Source organism: Anoplopoma fimbria, chromosome 2 (genome assembly GCF_027596085.1).
Source record: "Anoplopoma fimbria isolate UVic2021 breed Golden Eagle Sablefish chromosome 2, Afim_UVic_2022, whole genome shotgun sequence".
In the NCBI taxonomy this organism is placed as follows: Eukaryota; Metazoa; Chordata; class Actinopteri; order Perciformes; family Anoplopomatidae; genus Anoplopoma; species Anoplopoma fimbria.
In genome coordinates this window covers 2,427,778-2,452,674 of record NC_072450.1, presented here as the reverse complement: position 1 = coordinate 2,452,674, position 24,897 = coordinate 2,427,778, and the positions used below count along the sequence as shown (strand labels likewise).

The 24,897-nt window shown below is 38.4% G+C and overlaps 2 protein-coding genes and 1 non-coding gene across 3 annotated transcripts in view; 1 reads left to right on the top strand and 2 right to left on the bottom strand.

Annotated features, from left to right (window-relative positions):
• Positions 1-1,305: 1,305 nt before the first annotated feature.
• Positions 1,306-1,378, bottom strand: trnav-uac (transfer RNA valine (anticodon UAC)). Its single transcript has one exon. It is a non-coding gene; the product is annotated as a tRNA-Val (tRNA).
• A 1,370-nt stretch (positions 1,379-2,748) lies between these two features.
• Positions 2,749-10,638, top strand: rab11a (RAB11a, member RAS oncogene family). The gene is made up of 5 exons (XM_054608396.1): positions 2,749-2,892; positions 6,185-6,380; positions 7,224-7,417; positions 8,789-8,869; positions 10,449-10,638. Exons 1-5 carry the CDS (start codon positions 2,853-2,855, stop codon positions 10,583-10,585), a joined length of 648 nt encoding a protein of 215 aa, XP_054464371.1. The 5' UTR covers positions 2,749-2,852; the 3' UTR covers positions 10,586-10,638.
• Positions 10,639-18,243: 7,605 nt separating this feature from the next.
• The window catches only part of LOC129100618 (multiple epidermal growth factor-like domains protein 11), a 90,509-nt gene continuing 83,855 nt past the window's right edge, over positions 18,244-24,897 (bottom strand). The window contains 7 exon segments of the mRNA XM_054610070.1: positions 18,244-18,283; positions 18,285-18,447; positions 19,141-19,359; positions 21,360-21,413; positions 22,040-22,109; positions 23,769-23,923; positions 24,473-24,706. Coding sequence (XP_054466045.1) covers positions 18,244-18,283; positions 18,285-18,447; positions 19,141-19,359; positions 21,360-21,413; positions 22,040-22,109; positions 23,769-23,923; positions 24,473-24,706 — 935 coding nt within the window.

Sequence of the window (24,897 nt, the reverse complement as noted above, 5' to 3'; positions counted from 1 at the left end):
TTTTTTCCACGTCTGGTCTGGCAGCGTTGACATTTAATGCCGGGATGTTTGACAGCAGAGAGAGTCAGCTTTTTAAATTAAAGCCTGAGGAATCAGAGGAACATGGTGACGACATCCTGCTGCAGTTATAATAGATAGTAGTTCATGTGTTTGATTAACTCTGGTATTTCTTGTACTTGATTGTTGTGTGTAGCTGTGTTTTTAAAAGGGAAATACATTAAAGTCTGTGTACAGGTGATGGTGAGTTTACTGCATATGTTTAAAGTAGTCTCGATCCTTTAGTCTCCAGAGGGATCCGTATGAAGTCTGATAAATGTTCTCAGGTCACTTTAGTAAAATGATAATTATCTGAAGGTTTGGAGTTAGAAAAGAGTGACTTTACTGAACCTCTGCTCATCTCTTCTCCGGGCTACGTTAGCCGTTCACATTCAGAGACGCTCATAAGTTATTTTCTGCAAAGTCCAAGTTTAGCCTCAAGTCTCTTCTGGTTGTAATGAGTGTTCCATCATCTGCTGCATGCCGTCTGTAAAAGATACAGTATATGTAAGGAATTCAAAGCATGGTATCATCACTGCTTTATCTATAAGATTCACTCGCATTGGGGGGTAATATATATATATATATATATATATATATATATATATATATATATATATATATATACAGTACCAGTCAAAAGTTTGGACACACCTTCTCATTCAATGGTTTTTCTTTATTTTTATTTTTTTCTACATTGTAGATTAATATTGAAGACATCCAAACTATGAAGGAACACATATGGAATTATGTGGTAAACAAACAAATGCTCAACAAACCAGAATATGTTTTATATTTTACATTCTTCAAAGTAGTTGAATGAGAAGGTGTGAACAAACTTTTGACTGGTACTGTATATATATATATAAATCTACACATACATACATACATACATATATATATATATATATATATATATATATATATATATATATATAGATAGATATCTCAAGTACTGTAGTACTGTACTTAAGTAAAGTAGGTAGTAAAAGAACCTCAAATTTGTACTTGTGTATTTCTATTTTATGCATCTTTTATACTTCTATTCCACTACATCTAAGAGGTACAGAGGTTGTACTTTTTCAATTCATTCATATTACATTACAGTCATTTAGCAGACGCTTTTATCCAAAGCAACTTACAATCAGTAGTATATTAAGACATTTTTTGATCAGGTTATGAACATGGTTATTGGCAGAATTCTGAATTTATTGACTTTATACATGACTTCACAACTGACCTTAACAAAGTGGTAACAAGACAGAGATCTGGTTCCACTGGGGATTGAACCCAGGACCTTCTGCGTGTAAAGCAGACGTGATAACGACTACACTATGGAACCTCTGTATATTCATCTGACAGCTTTCGTTACTTTACAGATCAACATTTTACAAACAAAACATGTGATCAGTTAATGAATACGATAGATTCAATGATCCTACAGTATATATAAAGTAGTTAAAACGTGCTACACCAGCTGTTAGATTAAAACGCTGCAATACGTGTAAAAGCATCAATAATAATACTCCAATAATATGATTATAATATAACACTCTGGGAGGGACTATTCGGCACCACAATATATCACTTTAATACTTTAAATATATTTTGATGCTCTAACTTTTGTGCTCCTACGTAAGTGAGATTTTGAATACAGGACATGTACTTGTAGCAGAGGATCTTTACACTGGATTATTACTTTTACACAAGTAAAAGATCAGATTATGCAACACTTGTAACATGAAATATAAAAAACGTAGCTGTAGAATTGTTTTTCTGATTCAGATTAATCACACATAACACAACTCAATAAATAAATTATAACATACAGTACCAGTCAAAAGTTTGGACACACCTTCTCATTCAACTACTTTGAAGAATGTAAAATATAAAACATATTCTGGTTTGTTGAGCATTTGTTTGTTTACCACATAATTCCATATGTGTTCCTTCATAGTTTGGATGTCTTCAATATTAATCTACAATGTAGAAATAAATAAAAATAAAGAAAAACCATTGAATGAGAAGGTGTGTCCAAACTTTTGACTGGTACTGTACACACATATATATATATATATATATATATATATATATATATACATATATACATACATACATATACATATATATACATACATACATATATATACATACATATATACATACATACATACATACATACATACATACATACATACATATATACATACATACATATATACATACATACATATACATATATATACATAATATATATACATACATACATACATATATACATAATAAATACATACATAAATACATACATATATACATATACATATACATATATACATTATATACATACATACATACATACATATACATATATACTTATATACATACATACATACATACATACATACATACATACATATATATATATATATATATATATATATATAAATATATATATAAAATAATAAAAATAAAGAAAAACCATTGAATGAGAAGGTGTGTCTAAACTTTGCTGGTCCTGTAACTCAATCAATAAATAATAATAATAACATATAACACATCTGAAGGTGAGGACGCGTACCGCCGCTAGGGGTCAGTGTAGTCTCCTCGTACCGCCGCTAGGGGTCAGTGTAGTCTCCTCGTACCGCCGCTAGGGGTCAGTGTAGTCTCCTCGTACCGCCGCTGTGCTGCCGCTAAAGAGCGCGTAGAAGAAGACGACAGTGCGGAAGTGCGGCTCCCACACAGGATCCCGTCGGAGCAGTGAGAACACAGCAGCTCGGCCACATTCTAACCCGGACTAAACCCTCCCCACTGAGACGATGGGCACTAGAGATGACGAGTATGACTACCTGTTCAAAGGTGAGACTGAAGCTGTCTGTCTCTGGTTAGCTGTCATGCTAGCTGCTAGCCGCTAGCCGCTAGCTTCTAGCCGCTAGCGTTAGCATTAGCATTACCCGACAGCTAGCCCCGTTACCCCCTCACCTCCACTGGGGGCCAGCCAGGAGCTATACCGGTCCATACCGTGCTAAATATGAATAAAAACACGGGTTGGTTGTGATTCCGCAGAGAGACGGGATGCTAACATGCTAGCTCCACTGTTAGCATGTTCTCTGAGCTGTGACGTCAGAGGTCAGTGTAAACAAACCAGAGGTCTGGTTCCTCTGGTTCCTCTGGTTCCTCAGCAGCCACTGATGAGGGTGAACCTTAGTTATTCATTACTGTTGGGTAGAACAAAGTCTGTAGTTCATCAGGAGTTAATATTTATTTTACAGATTATTTACATGTTTGATTTTTCATGTGACACGTTTTACATTCTGTGTAAAAGTAGTAATACCATAGTGTTTTATTATTATTATTATTATTATTAATATATTATTATTAATGAATATATATACCCACCTCCTTCCTTCCTGCTGCTGTCAGGCTGCACAACCAACTCTGCTCCCAGCAGACCACATGACAATAATAACATGACAATAAAAACCTGTGCAATACATTACACATTACACTGTGCAATAATAGTTAGAAAAGTTAAAATAGTTGTTGTTTTTTTCTCTGTCTGTAAATATAATATTTCAGTTATTGTTGTTTTTTCTACTGTTTTTTTATTGCTTATTTATAATACTTGTTTTATTTTATTTTTTATTTTTCATTTTTTATCTTGTCTTTCTTTACTATGTCTCTTGTGTGCACTTTACTCTACGCTGTTGTAAGCCTGCAAATTTCCCCGCTCGGGACTAATAAAGGATTATCTTATCTTATCTTATCTTATCTTATTATCATATTATTAGATTATCAAAAGTATCAAAATATACTTAAAGTATTCTAAGTAAAAAGTACTTCCAGAGAGATGTATTATTATTATTATCATATTATTATTACTGATGCTTTTACACATAACAGCATTTTCATGTAACATCTGATGGAGAACATTTTTAAGTAAAAGTAGTAATACAATAGTGTATAAATACTCTGTTTAAGGTGAATGTTCTGCATTTAAAATCTGAATGAAGTACAAAAGTATTTGCATCAAAATATACTATTAATAATATTAATAATAATACTTTAATTTTATATAGCAGCTTTTCTAGGTACTCAAAGACATTTTTACATAAAAGCGAAGACAAACAAAACAACTAACTGTTTAACATGTTAACATTTTAATACTTAAAGTATTAAAAGTAAAAAATACTTCCAGAGATATATTATTATCATATTATTACTGATGCTTTTACACATAACAGCATTAGAATGTAACATCTGACATTAACTAATTTGTATACAGTTGGATGGTTTTACATTCATCATATTTCATAAACTGTTCACATGTTTTGTTTGTGAAATGTAGTGAAGTAAAAAGTGCAAGATCAGCCTCTGAGATGTAGAAGTATAAAATAGCATACAAATAAAATACTTAAGTTCAGTAAATGTACCACATAAATGCAGTACTTGAGTTAATGTATTCAGTTACTTTCAACCCCTGGTGTCATGAGTACTGTAGCATCAGAGGTCTGGTTCCTCTGGTTACACAACAACCTAATTATGAGGATACATCTTAATTATTCATTACTGTTGGGTAGAACAAAGTCTTTAATTCATCAGGAATAAATATTTATTTTACAGCTTATTTACATGTTTCATTTTTCATGTGACACGTTTTACATTCTGTGTAAAAGTAGTAATACCATAGTGTATATATACTCTGTTTAAGGTGAATGTTCTGCATTTAAAATCTGAATGAAGTATCAAAATACTATTAAAAGTAAAAAGTACTTCCAGAGAGATATATTATTATCATATTATTGGATTATTATTACTGATGCTTTTACACATAACAGCATTTTCATGTAACATCTGATGGAGAACATTAACTAATTTGTATACAGTTGGATGGTTTTACACTTATCTTATTTCATAAACTGTTCACATGTTTTGTTTGTGAAATGTAGTGAAGTAAAAAGTACAAGATCAGCCTCTGAGATGTAGAAGTATAAAATAGCATACAAATAAAATACTTAAGTTCAGTAAATGTACCACATAAATGCAGTACTTGAGTTAATGTATTCAGTTACTTTCAACCCCTGGTGTCATGAGTACTGTAGCTTAAGGTACTTGTTCTGTATGTCGTTTACATATTCTGATAAACAGAACAACAAAAATACAAAATATCTATCTATTAAATTACTATATATAACTAATTAAATGCATTTACAATGACATGCAGGTTAGATAAAATATGGTTGAATTTTGACACTTTCATAAACAATATTCACACCTGACAACCCGTCCATGGTGTGCAGAGGATGAGCTGGTACAGATGGACATAATGGATGGAAGTAAATGTATGAAAGAATACTTTACACCCAAACAAATACAGGTTGAAAAGCTTCAAGTTATTCTGGCAAATGCAAGAAATAATGAAAGTGAAATTGGTGGAAAAACGTAATAATGGTAATAAAAGAGCACTAAGTCTAAGACGTAGAAACGTGTATATATTCTGTGTGCTTGAATACCAAAGTTTCACGTAACCCTGAGTAAGTAATGGTGTGTAATAAATTGTGATTGCACCACTAATACTTTGGCTAATCTCCATTTTCATCATCATTTGATGCAGTAATTATTTTCTTAATTAGCCAAGTTATCATTTGATATATGAAATGTCAAAACATTGTGAGAAATGTTACAATATCCTCCAAAACTCAAAGATATTCAGCAGCTTAGTGTCTCATGAGACAAAGAAAAGCAGCAAATCCTCACAAATATATAGAGCTGCAACGATTGATCCATTAGTTGGCAGCTGTTAAATGTATCGGCAAAAGGAGCAGAAAAAGGTCAGAATTCTCTGAGTTCAGCTTCTTAAATGTGAATACTTTCTGGTTTCTCTCCTCTGTGACTGTTAACTGAATATCTTTGAGGGCTTTGGAAACACCATTTGATGGTATCAACAACCAACCTATTATTTGAGAAAATATTAAACAGTTTATGATACAGTTTGTTTTACAGTCATGATGTGAGATCAGTGCATACAGGTGTTATCATTTGTATGAAATGTCCAAAAAAGTGGCTGTAAAAATGCAAGTTTGTACATTTTCTGACATATTATTCTTATTTGTGGTATTTAAACGTGCCCTCTGTTCTCTCTTTGTCCCAGTGGTCCTTATCGGTGACTCGGGCGTGGGGAAGAGTAACCTGCTGTCCCGTTTCACCCGTAACGAGTTCAACCTGGAGAGTAAGAGCACCATCGGGGTCGAGTTCGCCACGCGCAGCATCCAGGTGGACGGCAAGACGGTGAAGGCCCAGATCTGGGACACGGCCGGCCAGGAGCGCTACCGGGCCATCACGTCAGCGTGAGTACAGAGGAGGAGGTCAGCCGGCGTCGGGAAGTCATGTTCAATACGATACGTGTCATACAAAGAGGTTACGGTTCAATATAGTGAGATGTTTTTAATCTAAAGAACAAAACGCCATATGCTGGAAATCTGAGTTAACATCACAGTATTACATTTTGAGTAATCTGGGCAACATTCGTCCACGAATACATGCTTTTCCCACAAAAAAAACGACATTTTACAAGATAACATTTGATTGTTATAATTCACCTTTTGCCCAATACTGTTTCTTACTGAACAGAGCTTGAACGCATCATAATGTAACTGAATGGAACCTCCGTACATTAGACTTTAGCTCCTGTGCTGCAAACGTTTCTAACCTTCCTCAGCTAATAGAAATTAGATCCAGTCTTTTTTCTGAATGGTGGCCGATAATGATCTTCAATAAAACTTTATTTCACACTGTGATGGTTAAACTGTGAAATGAATCCTCGGCTCGTTCTTCTTCGGAGTGCTGAACTGTTAGGGCGGATCCATCCACATCCTCATTACTACACGATACTCGAGTGTAAAATCAATATTTTCTTACACCCTTTGTTCAAACATGCCAACCACTGACCAATACTTGTTTAGCTTAATAAGCATCCGATCCATTTAGAACATCTCCTTTAGCTCTTCTTTGTAGTTTAGTCTTGGATTTTTTCTCAGTTCAGTCGTTTACATTTTTCCTACATGAACAGATAATAAAATCCAGAATGTTTTACGCTAAACACGCCTCATAAATATCAAACATGTAACGTATAACAGCCTGACTGACCGTTAGATTCCTAGTTTACCACTAATCCTCCAGTGATTCTTCAGGTACTACCGCGGGGCGGTGGGGGCTCTCCTCGTCTACGACATCGCCAAACATCTAACTTATGAAAACGTGGAGCGCTGGCTGAAGGAGCTGAGGGATCACGCCGACAGCAACATCGTCATCATGCTGGTGGGAAACAAGAGCGACCTCCGTCACCTCCGGGCCGTTCCCACCGATGAGGCGCGGGCCTTCGCTGGTGAGACTTTTAACCTTTATTGACCTAAACGCCTTTTTGGGACAGGAGAGACCAAATTCTTGGGAATTTTAGAATAACGTTATGCTCCCAACGATTGCAACGGATTTAAATAACATTTATTGTCAAAAAGTGGTGCAACCGATCGTAAAACCCACGGTTTGGATCGTATCACGGATCAGAGTCACAGATTGGATCAGCACAAAAGAAAAAAGGGAGCAAATATAACTTTTAGAGATTCCTGATCACGTTTTTTTGCTGATCATTGATGATCCATATTGTCAGATACAGATCCCTCTGAAGTTTGATTATAGCAGCTGATCTACAAGGATCCAGACTTTATTTTGTCACCGTCCCAAAAAATAATTTAAATGCTCTGAAATCAGTAAACCATCAACAACTCTAAATGGTATACCTCTACTTTGTAATTGTTATTTATAGTGGGTTGTTTTTCTTCATAAAAACACACAATTCAAATGATAAGGAAATGAAAGATTGTGTTTTTATGGATTAAAACAGATCTATTCATTATTAGTTTTAATGATGTGTTATAATCTTAGAGCTAGTGTTAGGAAGTTAAACATCATAATTCATCTCTAATATCTGTTTTATATTAATGTGAAAACATCTCCTTCAAACTACTGGATTTATTCTAGTTCATCACCAACACTACATTTTACAGATTACATGTGAACACATCATGATAACGTTATAATTTACCTTCAACAATACTCATTTAACTGAACAGAGCCTGAACGCATCATAATGTAACTGAATGGAACCTCCGTTGGTTAGCCGTTAGCGGTGCTGCTAACGTTACTAGCTCTCCTCCTGTTAGCCGTTAGCGGTGCTGCTAACGTTACTAGCTCTCCTGTTGGTTTAAACACAGGTTGGTTGTTTACAATGTAACATTATCAGAGATCAGAGACTAGAGAAGCATAAATGAAGTCCTGATCTCATGTTTTACTGAATATTGGAGGTTAACGATCGTCAGTAAAACTTTATTTCACACTTTGATGGAACAGTTCGGGGGATCACTACAGATCATGGATCAACATTGGTCCGTTTCACCAATGTTGTCAATTTATATTTATTGTAATCTTTCTTTTTTAAGGTAATGATTTGTAGGGATGCCCCTTTTAAACGTGGACTCATTAGTTGAGCCCCTTAATTAGATTGGATAGTGCTTTTTAACCTTTTTTAAACCCTACAGATTTCATATTTCTAGGGGTTAGGGGTTATAATGTTGTTTTCTTTGTTGTAACGGTGGCTGGTACGAGTTTCTCCCTCACGTCTCTGTGTAACGGGTCACACTGGTCCTCTATCTGTGGAATGCTTCATATCTGACCTGCTGCTTCACTTCTTGGTCTGCAGAGAAGAACGGCTTATCTTTCCTGGAGACGTCGGCTCTGGACTCCACCAACGTGGAGACGGCCTTCCAGACCATCCTGACAGGTACGACTTCCTCCACCAAACAGATGAACCACAGAGACAGCTGACTTTACATTTAATGAGGAAACGACTCACAGAGCTCCTTTTTATGAGGGAGATAACAGAGAGAGGAGGTGAAGACAGAGGCACAAACAGAACCACAGCAGCTCTGGATTCACTTTATGACTTACTGCTGGTTTACCGTTTAGGAGAGGCCTTTTGTCGTCACGAGGGAGACGACCGACTGTAAAGATAGAACACCGTTAAATGATTTCTCTTTCTCTGCTCAATCTGGACTGTTTGAAAACCTGAAACTTCTACTCTCGTGTTATCTATTTAATGATTACAAACGTTCACTATGACTTTATAACATTATAATCTGCTTCCTGGAAAAATGGAAATCTCATCTCATCTTCCGTAACCGCTTATCCAGTTAAGGGTCGCGGGGGTGCTGGAGCCGATCCCAGCTGTCAATGGACAGGTCTCCAGTCTGTCACAGGGCTGACATATAGAGACAGACAACCACTCACGCTCACATCCACACCTACGGGCAATTTAGAGTCTTCAATGAACCTAAGCTGCATGTCTTTGGACTGTGGGAGGAAGCCGGAGAACCCGGAGAGAACCCACGCTGACACGGGGAGAACATGCAAACTCCACACAGAAGGTTGTCCAGCCCGGGAATTGAACCCGGGCCCCTCTTGCTGTGAGGCGACAGTGCTAACCACTACACCACCGTGCAGCCCAAAATGGAAATCTCCTCCAGTAAAATAATCTCTAATTAAAGTCTTTTTGCTTTTGCCTTTGTAATATTTTGACACTTTTAATTGTTTAGAAATAAGTATAATGGTAAAAAGTTTACAATAATCCAGCAGCCTGGTGGCGAAGATGAAAAATATTGTTTTAAATACTTTTCTCTGATATTTATAATATTGCAGAACTTTGCATCATATGGCTTCTAACATTATTAACATGTTTTTAATGAAGAAATCTATAAGTTTCAAGCAGAATCTGCTTCATTTCCAGCGCTCAGCAGCCAGAAAGGACATGAAACAATGTTTTTACAACTAAACAGATTAAAATCGTGAAAAAAATCCATAAAAGCTTTCACGATTATCAGCAACAAATTGATTTATTATAGAAACATGATATACAGTATGTTAGAATATATGCAATTTAAAAAAGATAATTCAGAATAGTATCTGTGAATAAGCACATTTGTTGACAAAATCATCAATGTTTTTGAATGTTTTGTTGCTATATTCATGCAGGGAGACCTCATTTTTAATGATTACCTGAATTAATATTGTAAGTTTTACACCAAAAGTTATGTTCATTAAAAAAGTATTTGATTCAATATAAGTAATAGTTTAACAAAAAGTAAGGTGAAGTGTTTCCAGTTTGTACAAGTGGCATTTTAAGAGATTTAAGCTAATTCTTTTTCTTTTTAGGATTATCTGGATTTGTGAGTATTTTGGACAGGAATATCAGGGTTTTTATAGAAGAGCAAACAGTGTGTTGTGGCAGAATGTAAACCAGACACACCGATGTTTTAACGGGCTGTAACTCTAAACGACCCTGTTCCTCTCCCTCCCCCCCTCAGAGATCTACCGCATCGTCTCCCAGAAGCAGATGTCGGAGCGTCAGGAGAGCGACATGTCTCCCAGCAACAACGTGGTCAACATCCAGGTGCAGCCCACCGAGAACAAACCAAAGATGCAGTGCTGTCAGAACATCTAGCCCCGCCCCCACCGCCTGCAGGATCTGCTGCTCCCCCTCCCTCCCCCTTATCCTCCCCCACTCTCTCCACAGCCCTCCCCCTCCTTCCCTCCCCCCTCAGAACATAGACTGCCTCGGCCGTACCGTGTGGTGCCGGAGCGACGAACCACAGCAACGCGACTCTGCACCCGTCTGTACCCGCCCCTCCCACCCCCACCCAGACTCCTCCCCCTCCCCCCCCACCCTAACCTGCCCTGCCCCAGGTAAATATATCCCAGTATAAGAAGTCACCGCGTGGGGTGACCCCCCCACCCCAAGCAGAGCCCCTCTGTCGTTAGGCTACTGCAGGACAGCAGGCATTTCATATCACTTTAGATTTCATTACTGTAGATGCGCTGACGTGTCACGAAAATGTCTTAATATATGAATGTGATTTGTTTTTCTTCATACTTTGTGCTGATTTCTCCACATTTTTATGATCTCTCTCTCTCGTCTCGTATCGTATATCTCCTTCTAGGTATATCTGAATTTAAAGCACATCAAAAGTTGCTCTGAAGTGTATTCCCATATACAAGCTCTGTCATTTTAGGCTCCTCCTCCTCTCACTCTCTCTTTTCTCTCTCCTCTTTAGTGCAATGTACTGTTTTGGATAAAACCACGTGGATTGTATGGAGCGCGGCGTAGCATCACGCGTGCTCCGGTAGCGTCACGCCATCTGATCCGATCGCTGGGAATGTGGCGCTATTGAAACGTAGAATTTTGTTGTCTTTCTTTACGCATTTGCCGAGCTTCAGTTGAACGCAGCCGGAGGAGCCGGACGTGAGCTTGCATGTAGATTGTCGTCTTCGTCGCCGTGGTTACAGCAGGTTGCAGGGGTCGGGCCGGCTTTGCATGTCTTTACAAAAGATGGCTGCTCTGCTGAGCTGCATGTATTAACTGGGTGAAAGACTCAGATGTGGAACTACATTTCCTGGAGTTTTAAAGCTGAACTTTCACCTTGTCCAACGTTTAGTGTGGCGTCACACGGAGAAGGATATCCTGATCGTAGACACACGGTTAGTTCATTATTAGGAGAAAGAAAACGGATCCATATGTGACTACAACTATGCAGAAACTAGCACATGGCTGTTTGGATTTTGTGTTTTCTTAGAGCACCTCTATAGCAAATGAAGGACTTAAAACAGTATGAGTAACTGACTGTAGTATTCTCTATATAATCACAAAATCTCCTGTCGTATAAAATAAAAATGATGCTTCACATGTAACCACAGAACTGTAGTTAGGACACACCTGAGAGAAAAAGTAGGAAAAGTAAACTCTAGGTGGATTTCACAGACCAACGCTTTCTTGTTTTTAGGATTAGATTTTTATTGCACAAGGAGAATCTGGACCTCATTTTTAAAAACAGTGCCACTTTAATGAAATAAATAAAATGTTATGTTCAGCACGGCTGCGTCTCAAACGTCTTCCTTGCCTCCTCTAACCTAACAGAAAAGGGGTGAGGTCAGAGGAGGCAAGGGAACACTTTTCAGCCACCTTCTGGTCGCAGTGCCTCTTTTCACCGCGCCTCTCATTCACCCCGCTAACGCCTCGCCATCGTACCCGCCTCCTCCTCAAACCATTAACCCCCCGCTCTGTCTCCGTCCCCCCCGTCACATTACGCCTACGTACACCGAGCTGCCTCTGACTTCAACACAATGCATGGCTTTCTGTTACGACTGCTACCCCCGTGTCGTATCGCCTTATGTAGCTAACATTTACTGTCCCGTGAAATCTGCTGAGGGTTAAGCTAAGCTAGGCTAGCTAGCATGACAAGCTAACTGTTGAGTCTGTGACGCGATGCTGGTGTTAGCGGACGTGTACAATGCCTGAACGCGGTGTGTGTGTATGTGTGTGTGTTTAGAGGCAGCGGGTAGATGGGTAGCTCTGGAGCGTGACGCCTGGCTGGCGGCGCCAATGGCGTTTTTATTCCTGGAACAGACGGCGCCGCCAGCCGAGCCTCTCCAGACTCACTTAGCTGGCAATCCGTGGATGTATTCCTCTCCTCTGGAAAAATATGATTTCTGATCCTGTTTCATGTACCTCCATTGTTCTGTGTTTTTTTAAGACGTGTTTTTTTTTTTTACACTATATTGAACTCTATAACTGACTGTAATTCCAGTGTAAACGTGTTCAGAGTGAAATGATGTCATTTCAACGGATTCGAAGGGGTTAAATGTGAGAGGGGGGTCCAATGAATGGTTTTATGTTTTGTACAGATTGATAAATTGTACAATTGTGTCTATATCTTTAAGTTATCAGTTCATCTTAATAAAGCGCACCAGTCATAAACCTTTATATGAGCTTGTATTTCACTTGATATTCTTACATCATCGCAATTGTTTAGTAGCACTTCAGTAGCAGTAGTAGTTTATTCCATCCCCTTTAACAAAGAATGCACATCAAAATACACAGGCTAACAATAAGATAAGATCTAGAATGAATACAAAACCCTCTAACTACCAGGTTTAGTCGAGACGATTAACCTGTGGTGTAAGCAACTGTGATCGTCAGATTTGGAGATATACAATGATGTGTCGTCTGCATAACATTTGACATCATATTGGCTGATTATGTTGAAAGTGCCGAAGAGACTCGCTGTGACCTGCAGGTTGACCAAGCACACCTATTCATACTGTATAAGAACAATCTATATTAAGACATTCATGTTTTCCAGAAGATGAATCCTTTTGACATTTTCTCTAGAAGGTTGAGAATTTTGAGATCAGGAGTTGTCATTGATTTGAGGGACAAGTATTTTAATTTACATTTAATTTTACATTTTAAAGTCTAGTGTGTAGGATTTGGTGTCCTCTAGTTGTCCCAGATTACAACCAACTAAAACTTGTGTGGGAGAACTACTGTGGCCAACGTGAAAACGCAAAAACGTGAATGTCTCTCTAGTGTCGGTGTTTGGTTTGGCTGTTCTGGGCTACCGTAGAAACATGGCGGACTCTATGAAGACACCCCGCTCTGTACATGTAGAAATAAGAGCCTCATTCTAAGATAATGAAAACACAATGATTCTTATTTTCCAGGTGATTATACACTTAATAAAACAAGCTTATTAATATTACATTCCATTTCCAACAAGCACTGCTTTCACTTCTACATTGTGCTTTATTCCTGCTAATGTAGTATTCAAAAATAAGGTTATTCTTCAGTTGAATTCAGTGCATTCTACCCATAAATCAGTCTTCTGCTCTGGACTGCAGCTAGAAGAACCCTGAGAACCAGATCCTAACCACAGAACAGAAATATAAATAAAAGGGCCTTCACAATGATAAAAAACTCCTATCTCATAATGAACAAATGCCTCATTCATAATAAACAAATGCCTCATTCATAATAAACAAATGCCTCTTCAATAAGGAAATGCATATAAATTGGGTTTCTCTGGAAACAAAGCCTGCAGTCATCCGCTTATCATCTGTCCTGACGCAGGTCACCTTTGATATTCCAGCTCGGTTTTACGACGTTCAAAAATCAGCCTCAAGTCCGAAAAGTTAAGACAGCAAAGACATTTTCAAAAGCACCTAAAGACGAAATCTTCTGTCTGAATGTGCTGAAGCAGAGGAAGTGTCTCTGGTGTCCAGTTCTCCTCCTCTCTTTAGCTCTTAAGAAAATATGTCGTCACATTCTGATTGGCTGAGAGGAGTAAACGCACTAGGCGGCTCTCAGTTCCTAATTATGAGCCAACAGGTGATCTGAATAAACCTCCAATCAACTCAAAGGAACTGTGACATTCAGCTCAAATGAATTTGGGAAAAGCAAGGACCGAAGAATGAAGGACTGCTACAGTTTTAAAGAAAATACAACTGATTAATCAATTAAAATCAATAGCGTCCCTAATTGAATTTAAAACAGCAGTTTGTGAAATGAATTGCCTCCGGAACAACTTTAATCTGTTTACAGTGTTCAGTTCAATATAATTGACTTTTTCTTTTTCACAAATTCAAATTAATGAGAGCGTACTCACCACTCGTTCCATCTGAGGACATTAACTCCCATTTTCATTTTTAATTAGCACCAAATTACAAAGTCTTTTACAGGAAATCACTTAGAGAGAGTTATGAAGCCTCTCCGCTAATTAATCAGGACAAGCGTGATAACAGTCATTCAGGAGGTGTAACACCATGCACACACAGCAGGTGTTTGTTATTGCTCAGATTGAAGGGAGCAGTGATTGGACACATGAGGCTCCAGAGGACTTTAACTTTAAGAGGTCCAATCAGTGAAATCACCTGTGTGGGTGAAGTCAAGGGGCCAATCTAAGACCGGAATCCCCCAACTCCCGCTTTTATAGTCACAAGCTTTGGGATGAACTTCCCTCTCTGGTTGAAACAGGAAGTGTCGTTATGTTTCGTAACCATCGTTTATATCAAGTGATAACTGTAATAATAAGCTACGCACTTAACATGAATCATGAAACTAGAGATTGAGACAATAAACTCATGTTTACAATGTTTACTGAGGTAATAAATCAGGAGAGAAGTCATTTTCTCACAGACTTCTATATGGTAAGGAGAGAGAATACACGTTTTAAAACACTTCCCATAGGCTTCACTCGGCAGAACCAGAGTCTGTAGCAATGCTAGCGTGTGTTATTGCACAAAGCAGCGCTTTAAGCTAATTGACACAAAAAAACTTAAACCTTTCACTTGATTTGCAGGTATCTGGCCATAAACCAAAGTACTGGACAATTGAAATTGGTGACCTGATGAAAAGTCAGATGGTCTCAACAGTTATCATCATCATCATGAATGTTTGCACTGGATAACATGGCATCCGTCCAGTAGTTTTGATATTTCACTTAAAATTACAAATGTCAACCTGCTGGTAGCGCAAGAGAAAAAATCGAAAGGATTCATCTTTTGGAAACCATGGAAGTCTGAATAAAATGTTAAATGTTACGTTTACAGGCACATAGTTAATAGGTTTGCTCAGATGGCTAATCTAAAATATATTGTAAGTATGGGCCGATTATAACGTTTTAGTCCGGGCGATTGTGTCACAGACACTTAATACAAACTCAACACAATGTCAAATGTTATGCAGACGACACATTATTGTATATCTCCAATTCTGATGACCAAAGTTGTTAAAATTGAGTGAAATTATCATCATTATTAAACGTCAGCTGCTGCATAACAAGACATGACACAACTCCCCTGAGCTACGACAACTTTATTGAGTTCAGGGCTTGAAACAAAAAGACCAACACGCAGCACTCGACACATCTACTGAAGCTGAAACTATTATTTGGATCAAAGCTTGAGGAAAGACATACAAGCAAGATAACGTTAGAGCAAATGGAACAAAAGTAGGAAAGCAAATACATGGGAAAAAAACTGTTTGCATCTGATTGTCAACATGTCACCTGTTATTGCTATTTGCCAAAGTATAATTAACAGCATTTTTAACGAAAATAACCACTTTGAAAGAAATCGTTCTCTATTTCATATGTAATGGGAGGAACGGTTGCCACAACGAGATTAGAAACACATTTTCATTATGTTTGGGAACAGAAATTCTGTGATTCTGTAATGACATTAAATCATTAAACGTGTTTCCATTCAATTGTGACGCAAATTTTCGAGAGACGTCAAAAGGATTTGTGAATCAGATAGAATAGAATTTGGCGCATTAGGCTACACATGGCTTTAACCCACCATTAAACAGAATAGAAGAAGAAGAAAAGGACATGAACCAGAAACAAAACAAGCCACCCCTGGCCGTCGAAGCCATTAATGTATAAAGAGAAATGGATACAGCGTTGGAGGCGGGGCCACATTCATTCCTAAGAAAGATTCTCAGTGGCGCATTAAGGAAAAAAAAGTTCAACTTCCGAGTATAAAATTCAGCTTAAGTTACCCGGAACTTTCTGGCGATCTTCCTAATTTTGGGGCCCATAGAAAAAGCGCACCAACGTTTCCTTTAGCCCCGCCTCCTGGCCCTCAGCCCAGCCCTCGGTCTCATTAACATGAACAGAGGAGAGAAAATGGAATGGAATCCGGTGACGGACCATCAAGTTGTAATCCCACAATTTATGTCCCTATGTAGAATTTTCTTCAAAGCCCGGCGCTCCTCCTGGCGGCTTGGTCTAACTTATTCAGGAATTGGTTTCAATTGGGCACATTTTGATAGTTCTTTAACTTCAGCTAGCATCGGCCATATTTCATTTTGTCCAGATTTTAAATACATCCAAGAAGATGCCGACAATCTAACAGCTGATCAGTCTTGGGAGTTAAATGTTTGCACCGTCACAACTTATTCTATCGCTATCTGTCATTTAGCGCATCAACCCTTTTACGACAAGCGCCAAAAAATACCTCTAGCGTGCGTGAACTTTTCTTTTTGCCCAATTGAGGAAGTTTTAATTTCGTTATCATACAGCTTTTCTAATGCGATGGTTAAAAGTGTGCATAGAAATATGTAGTTTGAACCACGGCTATTGACGACTTTTGTCCTTTTTTTATAGATTCCACTTTTGAGCTTGCAGCAACAATTACATCAGTGCATTAGAGCTGAAACAATTAGTCAATTAATTGCAAGTCTTTTGATAATCGATTTATCGTTTGAGTAAGTTTTTAGGATTTTTTTTTTTCTTATTTGCTGCTTTTCTTCCCCTCATGTGACTGTAACTGAATATGTTGAGAAAAAATCTTGTGCTGATGACATCTTACAGGCCAAACCATTAATTGATTAATTGAAAATAATATCTGAACATTAATCAGTGATGAGAATAATCGCCCTGCAGCGCATGAGTCGCTCCAGTGTTGAGACAGTCAGATGACAATAATCCGTTTCCACCAAAAGGACATAATAAGGGTTTTCCTGTCTAAATATTATATCTTGAATAATCTTTGGCATGCATGTGTATTTAAGCTTGGCACAATAAATAAAAAAATCACAATAATAATCACTAGTGCACAGTAAGTGTACAGCCGATACACCACTCAGTCTACAGTACTTACAAAAAGATAACTTTTCAGAGAGAGAAAATATGGATCCCCGTCAGGATCTTTAAATATGTAAACAGGAAATAAGAAACGATGTGTAAAAATACCAGAAGTATAACAGGTAGTGTAGAACCGACCAGACTGCACTTCTTCTTCACGTACTTTTAGGTCCCCTTTTAAGGGAGTATATTTAAGTAACGAGCACCTTTTTTCTCCAGAGTTCTCACACTGTACAGGTTCGGAGGGATAATGCCCGTGTGATGCTTCTTCATTGTCCAGGTTTGGTGGATCCAAAGTCGGCCTCAGTCTCGTCTCTGGCACCAAAACAACAATCCCACCAAAATAAATTTACATTAGTAGTTAAGTCTCTTTGACTTTCTGTTCCGATCGTCCTCGACTTTCATTCTTCTGACTCCGATCAGCGTACCAGAAGAAAAGGTTTGTGTTCGTATATGTTTCCCCATGTTGACATTTCAGTGGATGAGGGGAATTTACAATACAACACAAATGTGTAGTATTGATTGGATATAATACAGTGATAGAATATCAAACAGTTGCAGCTCTGCCAGAAGGAGATTCTCTCACACGCACAGTTTCCTGGTTCTGGACGAACTGGGAGCACTGGTCCAGTGTCCGGTCCAGTCTGGAGGGGGTAGGCGGTGGGTGGGTTCGGGGGGTCTAGAGCAGCGAGCTGGTGGGGCTGCCGGGCAGCGGGGGTGTGGCTGTGCAGGGTGAGGCTGTGGCTGTGAGACGGACTCGGACGCATCGGCAGCAGGTCGTAGTGGCTCGGGATGTGGCTGTTCCTGGGAAGGTCGTACGGGTTCTGAGGGTAACTGGGAACCAGTACGCAGCCGGCGGCCTGCACGATACTGATGGTTGGTTCTGGGAGAGAGAGGAGAGGAGAGGGTGGGTTTAGGTATTTGGACCAAAACGTAACAAACACTAACTTGTGATTGACAGTTTTAAGTGATATTTTAAAAGACAAATGAGTTAATTGACTAATCAAAAAAAACATCTGTGATTTTTAGAAAATTTAAATAGTCATCACTTGCAAGCCCTAAATAAAATAAAGATTTTGATTTATCACTTGTATTTTTTAGTTACAAAATTAAAACTGTGTATTATTAATGTATAGTAGCATTTTGGCTGTTTTAATGCATAGGGAGTTCATTATAATTTGGAAGTTGAACCTCAGCTCCAATAATAAGTCTATAATAAACTGTCTAGCTAAAATACAGACACTGCAGTTATAGCATAAAATCATGCATTCTTAGTATTTTTTACTATTTTCCACCAGATTTAGTTGTTTTCTTATCTTTGCCCTCTGGGTAAATACGTGTTATTCTCCTGGTGTCCACTAGGGGCATCGCTGCTGTATTATGGAGCACTGCATCAAAATCCACGTTGTTGCTAATCATTGGCATATCCCACATGTTACGGTCTGTGGTTAAGTTTACTTTTATTTTAAAATTTACATTTTATATATATTAACACATTGTCTTTGTCTTTATGTGAGAATAAAAAAGGAGACAAAAGTAAAAAAAAGCAAAACTGAAGTTTAAATATAAAACGTACCCATGTCGTAGACGTTCTTGGCGGGCGCGGTGGTGGTGGTCGTCGTGGCGATGATGGCGGCGGAGCAGCAGTGTGTCACGTGATCGTGGTGAGCCGGTGATTTCATCTCCACGTAGCTGCTCTCGGAGTGTTTGCAGGCGCCGGGCGCGTCGTTGATGGTGGCGTACGGGTTCTCACTGTTCAGGGAGCAGGTGCTGGACAACGAGCCCTTCATGTAGTCTGGGAGAGAAAATATAGAACAGTTATAAAATACTCAAGAGGATGCTCTCATCCGTCACTGAAGGTCTGTCCACTGTAGGCTCTCAATCACACATATTAATTAAAGGATAATATTCTTCTCCAAAAGACAAAACTACAAACCCTGGATTTTTAAAAACTCTTTCAAAACCAAAGATAAACCAAAACAAGAAGCTTCTCCTTTTCCTCATGAAAGGTTATCAAACAAATTTGTTTTTATGAATCATATCAGAAACATTTCCTGAAACCCGATTAACTCGATAATCAGTTACTATAGTGAGCAAATTCCTGCGTGGTAATATGGATTATCAGCAGGGCTGTTCACGAATATGACGTGTTCGAAATCTCCAGCTGTTATGACTCCAATACATTTCTGTAGATTCTGCTTTTAGAGGATGAAGCTGCTGTTATTTTACATTTTTCTAATTTGTGAATCTCACAAAACTCTATATTTTCATACTAAAGTCTCCTAAAATCTTATTTCTTAAAACAGCTGGTCACTTCAGTTTTTATCCGTCAAACAGGAGAAAATAATGCATTTGTCGGGGACTATTTTTAGCGGCGGATTAATCCACATTTGGTGCTCTAGTGAGGCCCACTGATATGTTTTTAATGGAGGTCTATGGCTCAGAGGAAGAACAGATATTCGACAATGGCTTCTGTTGAATAAATAGTTGTTGGGTTTTGTTGTGAGGAAGAAAAACAATAATATCACCAGACTCATCCTGCAAGAAACATCCATGTTAGAGTTATTACATCGCTGGACAACAAAGGTTACACTGCAAGGACAACATCAACAACAACAACATCCAAAAAGCAGTTAAAAGACAAAGCATTCAGTTATAGTGAAGGAGAGATCCCCCCCCACAGGGTGAGTTTTGGGAGTGATGGGGGTCGGAGCATTGAAGGAACAGCACACAGAGGAGAGGAGTCGGATTCGTCCTGCAGAGACACAAACACACATGTAAGCATCGGTTGGTTCAATATCAACAAGATCAAGTACAAGCGTTAGGTTCAAGGACACGGTGCATTCAGGTACAGGCGTGGATCTGTGAGGGTTTTTACATGCTGCACACAGCGCCAGTCCTATTTAGAACACCAGATAGTGGTATATTACAACAACAAACAACTGAAATAACACATAATGTAACTGACAAAACCTTTTTTTTTAATTATTTTATAGATGGAAAGGAGAAAAATTATTTAGATCCGACATAGAATAGTTTTTTTCTCATTTGCCTCACAGGGCTTCCGTAGTTGGCAGTCGAGTAAAGGCCGACCAATACTGGCTTTTTAAAAAATCTGTTACTACATCAGCCAATAGTTATTCTTTATTTTAACACTTTATATTTGATTTATTTTAAAGAATTGTGACCCAAATATGTACTGAGAAAGACATTTAACTCTGTGGAAATATACACCTGCTCTCTGGTGAACAAACTATGACATAGAGACACAGTTTCTACATAATTTTTTGTTACTAATCGTACAACAACATACCAATAAAGTTTGTATCGGCCCAGACAATTTATCCATCTATCTCTACTGTCCAGGACAATCTGAAATGTCTACAATTATATGGATACTAATGTATTTTTTTAATTATCCACCAATAAGAAAATTATTTACGGTCATTTTAGAACCCACATTTTGTCCTGTAAGTCTTCTGTTTTCTTAATACATTCTAATGAATCTATATTTCTAATCTATCCTACATAATCAATAAGATAATGTTTATTCATAAACCTTTTAGGTCGGAAAGTTGGGAAACTGCTTAATATCTTTTCTGTTTCTCATTTGTGTTCAAATTGTAATTCCATTCAAACATAATTTTACATTTGGTTATAAAAAAAGGAAGTATGAGGTTCAAAATGCAAGACAGGCAGCCATTGGCCGAGGGGGGAACTGTTCGAGCAAGAGGATTGGCCGGGGAGTCTGAGGTTGATGATGTCACACGAGGTCAGTCCGCCTCCTCACTGTACCTCTGTAACGCGGCTCCACGTGGTAGCTGAAGCGCCGGTCGATGCAGTAAACACCTGAACAGAAAGAGAAATATAACTACTTTATGTACTCTATGTTCTTTGACTATTTATACTCTGTTATTGTGGATCAGTATGGAGAGGGGAAGTCCCGCCCCTTCCTGTTGACCACAATGGGACCTTTAAATATTAACAGAGACAAATAACTTTTTGATCGCATTTGAATTTTGCCATGAATTACACATATGATGTTTGGCAGTTTAAAAGATCATTTTGTTAAACAAAAAGGCCATAAAAAAAAGTAATGGCATGCATTGCCTTTGATCTATGTATGTAATTACACAATTAGAATTTGTGCCTTAGTGTCCCCTTTTTCTTAATGTTATTTATTTACATTTTAATTTCCATATTTTTGCTTAGTTTGAATGTATTTTGCTGTTTCTTATTGACAATTTGTGAAATTGGGATTTTCAAAAATGTGGATAAAACGGAACAAAAACATGATTTGTCTTTGTCTTTATGGCCATATTTTACAAAAAATGTGAGTGATGTCGAGGCTGGAACTTTAAAACAGCAGACCGTCCTATAGTCCTCACATGTTCCTGCAGAAATCTACCATTTTGAACCTTCATTCCATTCGTCCTAAAATAAAACAAAGCAGGATGTTGGAGACTGAGACTGACCCATGTCGCTGAGGTTGCAGTAGTTCCCCCACTCTGGAGCGCTGTTCCTGTGTCGCTTCTTTGTCTTCATCTGGGAAATACACAAAGAGTGAAGAACGTTAGAAAACACACAATAAAGACATTGTTGAAGAAATGTGGATTGAAGTGGTCATTTGAGGAACTACAGGTTTTTGGCACTTCAGAGCTGGCTTCATTTTTCAGCACCAGATGTTTCCGCTTGTGTGAAAAGCCTAAATGTGTTAAAGGAACTGTGTGTAACATTTAGTAGGATTAATTGGCAGAATTGGAATATAATATTCATAATCATGTTTTAACCAGTGTGTAATAACCTGAAACTAAAACTTTTTGTGTTTTCGTTAGCTTAAAAAAAGCCATTTATCTCCACTGTTTTCTTTGTCGGACTGAGCTTCTCCAAGTACACACACACACAGACACAAACAAACACATACACACACACACACACACACACACACACACACACACACACACACACACAGGATACTCAAGTTGACGGCAACTTACTGTAATTGCAATCAAATATTATTGAGTAAAAAGCCAAAACTTAATCAATTCATCTGTGAACATGTAAACGAAAGTGAAACCTAAAGAAATCGGCCACCAACACTATGTTTACACAAGCACAGCACGCTCAGCTAGCAGCACATTTTTACCAACGAGCTCATACAGAAGCTGTCTGTCTGTAGTTTACAGTTTAGCTTAGTTTAGTTCTTGTAAACTTCTCTGCTGGCTGAGATAAAGCAGCCGGGAGAACAGAGGACAGGAGGAATGACTGCTACTGACGGACGTCTGAGTTCTTCAATCTTTATAAACCTAACTCAGAAAAGTCATCTATTTTATTGACCTTTTAGATTTGTTTATAGTTAGATAATAATTACTTTATATAGTAACTTCGTTGTTGAAAAACACACCTGTTGCTGAAACAATATTTAGTAATATCTTAATTATGAATAATTCTGAATTTATTTGTTTTCAAGCTTCTAAATATGTTTTTAAAAGCAATTATTTATTCATGTATAAAAGCAGAATATTGATAAGAGTAGCTCCTAGTTGTACTCGTATCCTGAAGATAGCTCTCCCTCCTGTAGGACACTGTAGTTCTCCGACACACTTGGAAAGGGAGGGCTGAGCTGAGGGATATTTAGTTGGTTGCAATCTGCAACTTAACCACTAGATGTCTAAATCTAAGTTATCTAACTAAATCTTACACACTGTTCCTTTAAGGTAGCTGCTGTTCGATTCACCTCATATGTATTGAGTTGAAGGCAGTAAATCCCTTAATCTCTGTGTTTACATCACGATGCTTGGTGCTCAAACACAGATACAGTTAATGGACAATGTTTTTTTTTCCTGTTGTTGAGTTTTGAATATGAAGATGTCGGCCATTTTATCTGTCCAGAGAGTTGTTTTTGTTGCTGCTATTTACATTCCTTATGATGCAAACTAAAAATAAATGCACTTTTGTTTTGTGTTACAAATGGGCTACAACTAAATGAGAAAAAATATCCTTGAATCCTGCTTTAAACTCTGAACAAACAAAACTGACTTATTAATTAAGTCAAAATAAGATCAGATTTTTTTTTTATATAGAATATCTCTTCTATAGTCAGAAATCTAGAATATTCAATGTCTCCACATAAACAAGCTGCAGCTGAAATCACATCTGCACACGTTCATCACGAGTAGGAGTGAGTGACTCCTCTGGACCCACCTTGGCGGCGCCCCTCTTGTCCGGCTTGGCGTAGTGAGCGGCGTAGCTGCAGGGCCCCAGAGTCCGGTATGCGGGGTTGGAGAAGCAGCGTCCTACGGAGCTGTTACTGGGAGAGGAGTCTGGAGAGGAGAGCAGGCCTGTGCACTGCAGCCCTGCTGTCACCACACCAACAACCAGCACATGTTCTTATACATCCTCCACCTCTACAACGTCTACACGACGAACACATGCATGTGCACGAACACAGCGCACGAGGAATCTAAACACTGAAAGTTAAAAAGAAAGGAACTCCAGCTGGAACCGAGAGGAGGAACTTCAGTTCTGTAGAACATTTGTTTACCTGCTTCTCCCTGTTTATGCTCATAGAAGGTTAAGAGCTACACAGATGAATAAATGTACAACAACTTTCAATAATTGATTCATCAATTATGTCAATTATCATGCAAGAAGGCCTAACATTCTCTGCCTTTATCCACTAAAACGTGATTTCATTGTAAATTGAATATCTTTAGCCTGTTGGAAGATAAGGAAACATCTTTTTTTGAGCGCTCTTTCCACATTTTATGACATTTTATAGACTAAACAATTAATTAAAACAGAATTTCCAGTGGTAGATCAGGTGTTCCAGTCTGCTCGGCTGTATGAAGGAAGAAAACCACCTGGAGGAAAAAAAGCAAAGCATCCTGAGATTCTGCCGTCGTTACCTGAGAGCGAGTAGTCGGTGGAGTTGATGTGCAGAGCCGGTGTGTAGGTGACGTTGGGCACCTGGTGGCCTTTCTCTCTCTGCCGGTAGCGGAACCAGACCACCAGGCCGAGCATGGCCATGATGAGCAGCAGCAGGAAGATGATGCCCAGGACGGCGCCGGCCGACTGGCGCTCCGACGCCAGAGCCGGGCTGATCTTGGTGTAGGGGTTCAGCTCCTCCATCATCAGAGCCGCTGAGGGAAAACAGGGAACAGGTGAACATCTGAACTCCTGTAAATAACAGGGAGTACAGCTACAACTTCAAACAATCAGACCAGAGTCCCTTTAGAAAACCTCTCATTTTACTGCAGCAGGGTCTGACAGGCTGAGGTTCTGGTTCTCCCAGTTGAAAGTGTCGACGTTGATTTATTTGTATACAAAAATA

Coding starts and splice junctions, on each gene's coding strand:
- rab11a (XM_054608396.1), top strand. CDS start 2,853: ATGGGCACTAGAGATGACGAGTATGACTACCTGTTCAAAG. Junction 7,418..8,788: donor TGAGGCGCGGGCCTTCGCTG/GTGAGACTTTTA, acceptor CTTGGTCTGCAG/AGAAGAACGGCTTATCTTTC. Junction 8,870..10,448: donor CTTCCAGACCATCCTGACAG/GTACGACTTCCT, acceptor TCCCCCCCTCAG/AGATCTACCGCATCGTCTCC.